Raw genomic sequence first — 13739 nt, forward strand, 5'->3', positions numbered from 1 at the left:
AAATATTCGTAGTTCTTCCTTATCCGTTTTAGTCATTGTCCATGATTAGCATCTATGTATTAAAATAGGTAAAAAGTTTAAATTATGATGCCGTGATAAACCGTGATTATTTATCTAAGATATTTAAAGTGTTCCATATTTACGAAATTGTAGTTGTTAACTTTAATATTTTATCAAGATCTATTAAATTGGTCTCTTCTGTTGATTCGCTTGCATTTCTTCTTAGCTTGACGAATTCTTCTTTTTTCATTCTGTGAACTACTAGTGGGTTCTTTTTACGGAATTTTTTCATCACGTTTAGGTAATCATCAACGGTATATAAACGTTGTTGAAATTTTAGGGCATTTTCAAAATCTCCAAAATCACTACCATTGGGTAAAAGCTATGACTAGGAAAGTAATAGCGTAATGTAATTTTTTCAATGGTAGGATGAGTTTCCAAAATCATTTTCAGAATCAAAACTATTTTAATGCTGCGGTTTTGGCCGCCACAAGAGTCTGACCACAAAATTACATGTTTTGCAGAAGTAACATTTTCTTCAATGTGTTTCTTAAGACAAATGCCTACGTCCTGGTCTCCCCGACCAGCTTCACCTTCTATCCAAATATAACAATGACCTTTTTTATCCTTGGCGCTATGGATACCAAGGTTGTAAATACATAATTGACGCTTATAATATACAATATTTATTAGAATTCTCGAAAGGGGAAGAGTTTTTCTTTAAATCAAAAGAAAAGGTTTCCACTTCTGGTTGATCGTTGCTTATCTTCATGTCTAGCTTTCTTTCTTCTAAGTGCACATTTTTTCTTTTTTTAATGCTTAATTGTTCGTTATCTGCGCAATTTTTAATTTCTAATTCGAAACAATAACATCTACTACAAGTATCTTTTTTCAACTTTTTTCTTTGAAGATTAAATCGTGTTAAAAACATTTTTTTGTAAAACGAAAATTTAACAAGGTCATTGTCTGCTTCTTTAATATACAATTCATACATTTTACTTAATGTTATGTCTTTTGTTAAGTATTCTCTTTCTGTGTTAGCTCTTCTGTAATGTGACTATTATAGAAAAATTTAAGCAATAACTAAAACTACTTCTTAACCTAAACGCCTCAACAAGTTGCCAATGTCACCATTGTTAACCACGTTTATGTACATATGTTGCCAAATATACGATTTACAATCATTAAAACGCTCGCAAGAGGCGCTTGGTCCAAAACTAATACACAAAAATTAGTCGCTTGCTCTAGTTATGCAAAATTCAAAATCCAAAATAAAAAGAAAGGTACTTAATCTTTTTAAATATATCTGGTTATCCGTTACTAACATGTTAATGGGATTTATTACGTAGATAGTTTATGTTTTTTTCTATCTTCTTCTTTAAGTTCCATCTTCTATCGAAGGTTGGAAATCATCATGGCTATACGGACTCTGTTGACTGCCGCTCTATAAAGTTCTGCACTACTGCATTCAAACCATTCCTTTAAGTTCTTAAGCCAGGATATTCTTCGTCTTTCCACATTTCGCTTTCCTCATATTTTGCCTTGCATAATAAGTTGTAATAATGCGTATTTTTGCCCTCTCATCACATGTCCTAAGTACTCAAGTTTTCGGCTTTTTAAAGTTAATAATATTTCCGCCCCACTTCCTATCATTCTAGTTACTTCCACGTTTGACATTCTTTGAATCCATGATATTCGTAGGATTCTTCTGTAACACCAAATTTCAAAGGCGGCCAACTTATTCAGATGGACTTGTTTTAGTGTTCACGCTTCCAAGCCATAAAGAAAAGTAGAGAACACGTAACATCGAAGCATTCTCAGGCTCTAACTTTATATCCCGAAAACAAAGAAACTTTTTAAGTTTAAAAAATAATGCACGTGCTATTTCAATGCGTGTCCTAATTTCTTTTGTTTGGTCTACATCTGATGTTATCCTGTTGTTCCTCTTTTCCACCAGAAAGCGCCACGATCCACAATTTAAGGAAATGGGGCTGGGTCTAGTGATGCATAACGCCGTTCATATAGCAATTTGTTGTCACATGTTTATAGTTTTTCAAAAAATGAACTCCGATTTAAAGATTAAAACGTAAAACAAAATATAAAAACCTACTGAACCTTATTCAGAAAATTTCAGAAAAGAATAACTTTTGTGAAAGATTGTGGGACACAGTCATATTTTAAGATAAAAACTTCAATTCAGAGAGTGGACATTCTTAATAAATGTATAATCTAATATGGAAGCATATTTATGTTTTACAGACTTAGAAAGCACTGAGCACACAAGTATTAATTTTTTTATGTACTAGGTCGTAAAATAAGTATACTCAAAACAAATAAATATTATCTACCAAGTATTCTACTCCACTTTATTATCAATGCATCAGATATATTATAAAGATTTCGTCGTAGTTGTAAATTAATAGGAGATAAAACCAAATGTAGAGCATATAGTGAAATCTGAATATCTTAGAATAACTATATCGAGCGGGAACATTATTGATGAGCAAAAGGGAGACCCATCGCTGAGAAAGTGACAAAGCAATTGGCAAAAGCAAAGGGTACTTTGTACTAAAGTACTCATACTCTAAAGCATAAGCAGGTCTTTTCGTACTCTTTTAGTAAGTGATAGATTCGACCGTTACTTGATGGAAATTCATTTTATCTAACAATTAAACAGGTATGCGTTTACACGTCATATTTTGTAACTGAATAAGTTGAGGAGGGGATAACTGTTTGTCTCAAGTTGGTCATTCAGAATTATGTCTGTATTTTTTAAGTTGCTAATTTCCATAGATTCTAATATTCATGGAATCTACAGATATCTTAAGGCCTTTATTATAAATACACTTTTTTAGTAATAAAAATATATAAATAGAACCTAGAATACGCCTGTAAAAGTATGTAACCTTTGATCTCTGGGATAAACCCATCTCCTGAACAATGGTGCCGATATATGTAGGTAAAATTTTCTACACCTATTTTAACCTGTTTATTTCCTCAATATCAATATATATGAGTTGTAACCGATACCACAAACTCATTTACTTATAGAGACTATATATTGACTATAGCTATTACTATACAAATCTGACTCGAAATATCGTCTTAAAATATCAATAACAGAAAAGTGAAAGATTAGTCATTTTTTATGAAGTTTAAAGTAGAAGCGTTCACGAAAATTGAAGTACTAATAAGACCACCGCAATCGGGCGTACCCTGGGTAATGAATAATTAAGTAATCGTTAATTCTTAAATCACCCGTTCAATATGTTTTTTGTCAAATCGGTCCTTTTTAGGACCAACTATTCTAATTATGTGTAAAAATATTAAGAGTATATCTAGAGATAAAGACACTCCACTTTACATATGCGCTTAACAAAATGCAGGAAGCACATAGATGGCCAATCCTATGGTATTTGGTATTAAGCTAATCGCTGAAAATTACATATTAAATGCAGGCAAAGAAGCAAAGAAAAACTTATAATGAGAGAAAACAAAACCAGTCAGCTGAGAGAACCTTTCAACGATGTTGAGCTTGGATCCGCTATCCACGTATATAATGAACAATATACGGCTCCTGGCTGAGGATCTGAGCACAAAACTAACTATAAAATTTGAACTAAAAATACAACAATGGCTAATATCCAAAGTCTTTAGACAAGCAAAGCAAAGACAAAGTTGTTGCCTTGCTTAAACCTGGCAAAAACTTCAACGACCACAAAAGCTATCGGCCAATATATCTATTTATTTTGTCAGCTATACAGAATACTTCTGTACATGATCCTTAATATAAACCGATAATAGAAGAAAAACTCAAATTAAAAGACAAAAGTGGCTATATATGACAGGTTAGATCCTATATGTCACAAATACTAAATCTTGCCCAACACAGCGAAGAGAAGTACGAAAAATATCAGGTATGAGGAGTGGTATTTGTTAATCTAAATGCCGCTTATAAATAGTTATTTAAATAACTTATAAAATATTTAGTTATAAATTAGTCAGCCAAATTCAGGGAATATTAAGACTCACATCCATACATAAGCTCTACAATATTGTAGCTATCAATCCACCTAATATCCGAAGATAAGTAGCTAGAGAGCAAAAAAAAAAGTCCAGTTTCGTCCCGACATACAAACAAAAATAAGCTGCTCCTCGCCATCTGATCCCTCGAACGGAACTTCCTTATGGTAGTTATCTTCCTTAAATCTGCCAGGAGGACTCTTGCCTGCAAACACCGGTTAACTTGTGTGCATGTGGGGTGGTACAAGACTTATCACACTTTCTTAGTTAACTTTACCGTTCAAATCGCTCTTTTTGAAGGGACAAGGTTTATTTATGTGAACTGAACACGTAAAGTACAGTCAGTAAGCTATTACTTATAAAGATCATTGCAAATTTGACACTAACTCCACTTATATTGAATACATAATATTACCCACATATTACCCCTAAATACGAGATAAAACATTCAGAAATATGTAATATTGGTGAAGTGGTATAATTCATGTTAGAAAAATTAATCATTCTTCCCTTTTTTGTGCACTACTACCCATTTTAACAAAAAAATATCTACTCGTATTTTAGCACTTCAATATTTATTTTGAGATAACCTTCTATCCAAAATTAAAAAATAGAATAATAAGAAATAGAATCCAGAAAAATATAAAATAATAAAATAGAAGAAATAAAATAATAAAAAAGCTGTATATAAGATATCATGAAACAATGGATGAAATAAAAGAAGTTCTTATTAACCGGATTCTTAAATAAAACGTATAAAGACATACTCACGTTAACAAAATACATTAGGAAATTTTCGCATATGAAAAAACACATCCAACTTGGTAGTGAAATCCTTTTGTATCTATAAATCTATTTTTAGAAAAGCACGTACCTACCAAAAACAGGTATTTGGTAGTACACATATCTGTTACATACTGTAATGCGTATGAATGATAACAAAAGTAAGGAGTCTATATGAACCGTTTAGAATATACGCTGGAAATAAACGGCTTAATACCATAGTTGCCAAACTATCAGAGCTTACTTAAACCGATATACGTATGGTTCCAATATACACGGAACAAGATCTGAACGACCCCTATAATATATACACGTGAACTAAGCGATATACATTCATGATACAGGGGTACTTAGGGGCTCCACAAAATTTTTAAAAATTGTGAAACTATACATGTTGACGAATCGACAGAGCCAATATTATGGAATAGTCAAGTGAGCTCCGTATATCGGTCGCCACTTGACCACGGAGCTCACTTGAACCTGAATTTTAACATGGGCGGAGTCCACTTTATGCCGTAGATATATATATATATATATATATATATATACATATATATATATATATATATATATATATATATATATATATATATATATATATATATATATATATATATATATATATATATATATATATATATATATATATATATATATATATATATATATATATATATATATATATATATATATATATATATATATATATATATATATATACTTATTAAATGTTGTCTTTTAAAACATTAAAAAGCTTTACCAATGGCGTGTTATCAAAGTTATCAAATTAATCCTAAACACTACTGATTTCTCCGAATTCACAAAATTTGCGTTTTTATTTACTTACTTTCATGTGTTTCTTTTACTTGAAGGAGACAAACTGTATCTTCATTGTATTCTACCTCTGTTTTTAAAGGATATTTCTTATAGCTTAAATCATCAAATTTATTACCTATCTCCCTTTCCTCCTTAATTTCAGTTTTAAAGGAATGCAGAACATCATCCACTTCATTATTACCTATTTCTATTTTACACGTCTTTTCCATAAATTCTTGTTTTACTTCCATTTTATTTTATTATTATAATTTGGTATAATTTCTCTAGCCCTTTTTCAATTTGGGAAATATAATAATACTAATATACTAAAAATAAGCCAAATTGTTGTATTTTTTAAACTCATTGATCATCATACAATTTGATTGTCATTGTCACCTCGTCACGTCACTGTCACTTTCCCTTCCCTTGCCACAGGCCGAATGGACTAGACCATAGTACATAAAAATCTAGACTATAGCATTTTTCATATAAAAATGCATGCACGTCATTCAAGATTTACGTCAGAACCCCACAGCGTTACCAAAACATCAGAATAGTTAGTAAGGAATTTTTAAAATGTTTATTTATCAAACTATTATATTAATAGTAACTACACTTAGTTTTAAGATTACTGCAACACACTTAAATACATAAGAAAACATTTTAATACAAAATTATATATTCTAAATTTTAAACGTACCTCTTTTACGGCTTTAATATTAAAAACGTATCTTATATGAAAGCCTATTAGCTTTCTACAGACTATTCAGTTGTTTTGACATATCACAATCACAATACACAACAATAATTAGTTTTTAACGCTATTAATCTTAATTTAATATGTATTTATAAATACAATTTATTAATATATAATATATTATGTTCAAATTGTGTCTCTTTGTCAACCATTTTCCATCCACTTCTGAATGTAGGTCTCTCCCAATTGCTTCCATCTTTCTCTATATTGCGCCAATCTAATCCAGTTTGCCTGCCACTGTTCTTATGTCATCTACCCATCTTTTTTGAGGTCTTCCCATGCTTCTTGTTGTTGTCCTTGGTCTTCATTCTAGAATTCTTCGTGTCCACCTGTTGTCATTATATCGGGCTACGTGACCTGCCCAGCGCCATTTCATTTTGACAATTTCTTCCACAATATCCCTAATCTTCGTTCTACGTCTTATCTCGGTGTTTCTAATCTTTTCTCTTAGTGATATTCCAAGCATGATTCGTTCCATTGCTCTTTGCGTTGTTTCTAATTTTTTAGCAGATTTTTTGGTAAGGGGTACTGTCTCCAAGCCGTAAGTACAAACTGGTAGTATGCATGTGTTATACACCTTTTTCTTTTAGTTTACAGGAATGGAGGTGTTTTTCAAGATATATGCTAATTTACCGAAACCGCCCCATGCCAGTTGTGTTCTTCTTTTAATTTCAGCATCTTGATTTGGTTTTCCTAGTTTGATAACATGACCTAGATATATATAATGTTCAACATTTTCTATGGTATGATTTTGTATTGTTATTTTTGTCTGGTCTCGGCTCAGTATTTTTGTTTTGAAATTGCATTTAATTGTTGTAACTATCATTTAGTTCTTGGATATTATCGGCTATTAAAACTATGTCATCTGCGAATCGCAAGTGGTTTAAGTATGATCCGTCGACATTGATACCCTTATTGTTCCATTCTAGTTTCTTAAAAATGTCTTCTAGAGCAAGGGTAAATAGTTTGGGAGAGATGGTGTCTCCTTGTCTTACTCCCCGTTGTAGTCTTATGGGATGTTTTTGTGCCTGCGTCCAGCTTTATCTGCATGGTGGCATTTTCATATATGTTTTTAGTTATGTTAGTGTATCTTGAATCTATAAATGCATTTTCTAGAGATTCAATCACTGCCCATAATTCGATGGAATCGAATGCTTTATGGAAATCGACGAACGCCATATGAATTGGAACATTATACTCGGTGCATTTTTCTATCAGTATTCTTGCGGTGTGCAAGTGGTCTATAGTACTAAAATGTTTTCTGAATCCAGCCTGCTCGATAGGTTGATAGAAATCAAGCTTATGTGTTAGGCGGTTGGTTATGATTTTAGTTAGTAATTTATACAGATGTGAGAGCAAGGATATTGGTCGGTAATTCTCGATGTTTGCTTTGTCTCCTTTCTTGAATAGTAAAATGATTTCGGAGTTATACCATTCTTGAGGAATCTTTCCTTCATAAATTACTTTATTAAATAAAATATTTAATACCTGTTCTATTTTTCTTCCACTGATTTTCAACATTTCGACTGTAATTTTATCCTCTCCCGGACATTTATTCGTTTTTAGTTGATTTAGGGCCATTCTTATTTCATAGTCGGTTATGTCCGGTATTTCTTCTGAGCCGGTGTTAATTATTGTTCGTTCAGTACGTCGTTGTTGTGGTTGTGTATTTGCCGAGTATAATTTAGTGTAGAATTTTTCAATGGCCTCCCTTATTTCCTGTCTGTCTCGGACGGTGACGTTTTTCTCAAAAAAAAAATGAGAAAAACGTCAAATTGTGTAAGAAATCAAAACATAAACAAAATTCTTACTCTAAAAAAGCGGCAACACTTTATACAGTTTTGCCATACGCTGAACTGTCAAAAAATTGTCTAATATATTTAATTAAAATTAATATTGTGGAATATTTAGACTTATTTCACTTTAGACTTTAGAGTTATTTCATAAAATTTATATTATTAATAATAACAAAATGTTTTTGGTTATTTAATAAATATAATTCCAAAATTCCCAATATAATGATGATTACATTTTTCTGATTATTATACCATGTTGACGCCTATGAAAGATCAAGCAGTTCCGTATGGGTTTCGTAATATTAGCTGTGTTAGGAAAATTTGAACTCTAACGTTGACGTTCTGGAAATTTTAAATATAAGTGACGTCACTTTATATAAATTGTGACGTGTACGCATTTTTATATGAAAAATACTATACCGTCTATACCTAAGCTCTGACGTCATAATTGGCTGGATTTTTAAAAGCCCTTTAAAAGATATTTACTATGAATGTTCATATTTTAGGGTTATGTTATTGTTTGATTAAAACTTTAATAATTTTTTTATTAATTTAATTAAGTATTTCAAGGTATTTTGCTGTTGTTTTTATCAAGGTTATTTCAAAATAAATCAATAAATCTATGAATGAAGTTCAGTTACGAAGCTAAAAATATTTAGATTAATGTTTTATTCTTTTTTCGTTGCCAGTGATTTTATCCTGTAAAAGACTAAATATATTCGTTTTCTCGTAGTATAAATTGTAATATAACATTCTGTGGAAACATTTTTATCAAATTGCCATGAGTGTTTAAAAAAAATTGAATGTTGTAATAGTTTTTGAGTTTATTTTTTAGATGTGGACATAAAATGGCTAGTATACATGTGTTAAAGATATCCAGTAATACTGAATTTTTCAGTAATAACAATAAAACTACTATTAACTACGAGAAAACGAATCTATTTAGTCTTTTAGGGGATAAATCACTAGCACTAAAAAGTAATAAAATATTAATTTAAATATTTTTCAACTTCGTAAATATGTTTAATTATTTTTTGATTAATTTTGAAATAACCCCGATAAAAACAACAACAAAATACCTATCTTGAAATACAGTAAAACAATTAAAAGTTTTAATCAAACAATGAAATAACCTTAAAATATGAACATTCATAGTAAATATCTTAATACGTTGATATTTTTACCTCAGAAAGAAGAATCAGAAACCTCAAAATATACTCAAATGGGCTTAATGAAAAACCAGAAAAAAGTCGAATTCCTCTGGCAAATCATTGTAATTGACTTCATTGGTCCTATAATAAAGCTATGGTTTGTTAGAAGAGTAAGTGACGCATAAGTGAGTCACAGACAGTCGAATGGCACGCACGTTCGTCAAAATCAAAGGAATGGTTTTCTATGATAACAATTTGTTAGGTTCTGCTTAGTTGCGCGGACTGCAGAGCGATAGAGGTCCCGTCATTTCGGAAGGCATCTAATTTGCATATTATGAGGCATGTCGAAATTGTATAAGAACCGCCTTTGAAGTTAGTGATTGGTTACTGAAATTTTAACTAAACGACAGTGGCGCGGACTATTTAGTAGATACAGCTAAAACATATTATACTGAATAAAGGCGATTTTTTAGTTTTCAATAATTTTGAACATATAGCCAACATTTCAAAAATGATCAGTAAGATATTTGATGGGACAAAAACAATAATACCTTCGTAATACGTTTTACCTGAACAAATAAACTATTTTTATTGTACAAAAGAATTATTAAGTTCTGAATATTGATAATTTTAACAAAATGGATTTTTAAAATAGCAATTAATTGCCAAGCGTATTTTCCAAAATATCAAATACCAATACAATATCAAAATATTAAAGAGTGAGGATAATTATATGCTAATGAACGGTCCCAATTACATGTACCTAAAACTTCTACCTGATTTAATTCTTTTCTTGGTTTGACTCCGGATGATATGGAGGTAATCGTAAAGGAGTGTGACCATATTCACGCAAAAGTTCATCGAATTCATATCTTTTGAAACGATTTTTATGGTACTTAATCAACGCATACAATTCGGGTTTAAAACTTTTGAGGATTAAATGTTATATTGTTTTTAATCAGCCAATCAATCATATAATTTTTTTTTGGAATTACTATTAGGCGCAGGATTCACTTGTACCGAATGGTATGGGGCATTATCGCAAACAACTACCGAGTTAGGGGGTAAATTTGGAATTACTTTTTCCTTTATCCATTTGCGGTAATTCGTGGCATTCATTTCTAAGTGGTAGTCACCGGATTTACTACCAGACTTAAATATTAAAAGCGCGTTTGGAATAAATCCCATTTCACCACCGGCATGTACTATTATTAAACGTTGACCCTTCGAAATGTTCATCAGTAACCCTTTACTAGAATTATCATTCCAAGTTATCAATCAAGTTTAATGTCCAAATCTCTCTCAATTTTGTTCTTCAATTTATTAACAGTAACACGACAATTCTCTGTTCTATGAAAATCGTGTATTATATGCCGAATATCTGTAATTTGTTATTCTGGTAAATCTGTCACAGGTGACTTTCGTAAAGGTCTCTTTGAAGAAAATTCAACTTTGTTTTTATTATCTAGAGACCGTTTGCTCTCTTGTAGTATTCTGGATACGGTCCGTACAAAATGCCTATAACGGCATAAATATAATAATCAGCGTAAAATGAAAGATGCAGTAAGAGAAGATCTGGAGAAAATGGGAGTGAGACAATGGGAAATAGTGGCACAGGACCTACAAACATGGAAGGCAATAGTAAACGCGGCAAATACTCAAAAGAGTTGTAACGCCATTGATATTGATGATAATGACGTAAATAATAATTCAAAATGATTGGTATGTTGCAGTAATAATTTTTCAAATTATAAACAGACAACATAAAGAAACAAAAAAGTACATTGAGAAGTAACTCAAAGCGATAGTAGAAAATTAAAAAAAAAAAATAAAGAAGAGATTTCTACGAAAACAAGAGCCTATGAACTCTCTCCACATATAAATAATGATGACGACCTATTACTAAATGAACTAGCTAGGGGAATAATGACAATTTGGCAAAATTATTTTACAGTAAATGTGGTTATTATTTTACAAAAAATTATGGTAAATAAAAATGAAGTAGTAATGGAAACACACCATGAAATTGTAGATGATCACATAGATATAAAACTACCTACAGACCAAGAAGTAGTAAACAAAATAACGAAGTAAACGTAATAATAGCTAAAAATAACGACTCTAACGAAAGTGCAGATAATACGATATTTAGGACACATCGAAGGAATGAAAAAAGAAATATGTCGAAAATGGTATTCTCGACACACCCAATGCAAAAGAGAAGCGAAGGTAGGCAAAATGGGGTACAAGAGCAGAGTATAAAAGATTGACAAATAAGTAACATTGAGAACTAAAAGTAAACATTGTTGGAACATTAAATTTGATTATCAAAAATTAGTACCTACTAATAGTAATAATAGCTAAAAATAACCACTGTAACGAAAGTGCAGAGTATAAAAGATTGACAAATAAGTAACATTGAGAACTAAAAGTAAAAAGTGTTGGAACATTGAATTTGAATATCAAAAATTAATACTAAATGCATTGAAACTCCTTACCTGTTGCTTCAGCAATCTTATTTTTATCATTAGCAGAGTGTCCATTTCACTTTTCATATTTTTAAAATAATTATACACATTAAATATTATTTAACGACCCTGCTCTTTAATAACGCTACGTTTTTTTCCGTCCATTTTCAGCAAGATTGTTTGAAAATAAAATTATCTAATATTTAACACACACAACTCAACTATACTGCTGCGCTACTGAGTATTGAAATGATTTACTGCTAAAGTCGACTTTATACTACATGATTTATCATATGATTTAGTCATGAAGTGAAATTTACATGTTTACACTGTGTGATTTGTCATAAGCACTGTCATGCGGCTCGTCATAGCTTGTCACAGGAGAATAGGACGGTACCTATTCCGCATGAATTTTACACGTCAATTTGACGTGTAAAATTCCCTACTCTAAGATAACATCATATGATTTTCGGTAATAATACGGGTAACACCAACATATTTAAATATCGCCCCTTATTCTTACTACTACTATTTTTTGCCAACTTCATGAGCAGAAATAGATTTTTGTTAATATTGAGAGCGCTGCATTTTAACGATAATAATGAACCCGATGAATCAAGGCTTGCTAAAATATTGCCAGTAATGGAGTTTTTCAATTCCAAAATATCCCAGATTTATTCTCCACAAAGAGAGCTGTTAAGACGTCAGTTAATGACGTCTAAGATGGGCTGGCCATGTCCATAGACTCCCTAATAACACCACAAGAAGAAGGCCCTTAAGACGTCCACGACTGCGATGTGGATACAATATATGGTCAGATCTAAGAACAATGGGACTACCCACTGACCCAACAATTATGAACGACCGTTCAAGATGGAAGTTGTGCAGTCAGCCAGAACCTCTAATAAGTAAATTAAAAAAAAAATTGAATTGTTAAAGTTTTTACTCCACATTTAAAAAAAAATAACCTTTTCACATTTAGCCGATTACGATACTGCAACTGTCAGATTTAACTAAAATGTCATGCAATAATTCTCGACATTCTTAAAATCCTATATGATGTTAAAATTAGTGACGCACTTAAAGACGGATTTGGGACAGACTGTAGGTGGATCGATGATGTATTATTAATATCTGCAAAAGAAATAAAGACGCGTCTCTAGATTATCATGAGGATATGGAAAGTTTAATTTTTGAATCATGGTTTGAAAAATCTCTTCTTCTGAGATTACCTAAACATAGTGTGATTGTCATGAACAATGCATCATATCATTCAAGATTAATGAGAAAAGTAAAAATATTACTTGAAACAAATTACAAATTCAAGAATTTTTATTTGAGAAAGATTTGTACTTTCAGTCATCATATAGTAAAAAGCAATTGTTGGAGGTTGTTTATAGTAGACAGTACCAGAAGGAATATGTTGTGAAACTGTACTCGCAGTAATGGGCATATTGTGCTTAGACTTCCTCCTTACTATTGTACATTGAACCCAATAGAGTTAATATGGACTCAACTTGAAGGAAATATAAGAAGAAGAAACGTGGCTCCTAAATTTTCGTCTACTGTTCTCCAGTTAATTAGAAGAGAAGTTACAAAGATCACAGCAACCAACTGGAAAAATGTAATCAAACATGTAATCGCAGTGCAAAATGACCATGTTAAATATTTACCAGCATTAACCAAATTAACTATAAATTTAGAAGATAAGAGTGATACTAGTGATAACAGTGATTCTGAGTAGATTAGTAAGTACTTACTTCGAACTAGGTGTTAGTTGAAACCTTTATTTTTATTGTAATTGTAGATATTCTCGTTTTGTGACAGCAAAACAAAATAGCGTACAAACACACTTCATGATAGAACAAAACCGTACAAAGTATTTAATTTAAAATAGTCAAAGTACAGGTTAGGTTATTATAAAATACCTGCTAGATATATAAAA

At 31.2% G+C, this 13739-nt stretch overlaps 1 protein-coding gene across 3 annotated transcripts in view; it reads right to left on the reverse strand.

Annotated features, from left to right (window-relative positions):
* Positions 1-6000, reverse strand: part of LOC140439611 (uncharacterized) — a 37256-nt gene extending 31256 nt beyond the window's left edge. For 2 of the 3 annotated variants that reach the window (XM_072529632.1, XM_072529633.1), the window contains exon 1: positions 5654-6000. In XM_072529632.1, coding sequence (XP_072385733.1) covers positions 5654-5873 — 220 coding nt within the window. In that variant the 5' untranslated portion in view covers positions 5874-6000. The remainder of the gene's footprint in view (positions 1-5653) is intronic. The other variant, XM_072529634.1, reaches the window with a different exon arrangement.
* Positions 6001-13739: the final 7739 nt, after the last annotated feature.

Source organism: Diabrotica undecimpunctata, chromosome 4 (genome assembly GCF_040954645.1).
Source record: "Diabrotica undecimpunctata isolate CICGRU chromosome 4, icDiaUnde3, whole genome shotgun sequence".
Taxonomy (NCBI): domain Eukaryota; kingdom Metazoa; phylum Arthropoda; class Insecta; order Coleoptera; family Chrysomelidae; genus Diabrotica; species Diabrotica undecimpunctata.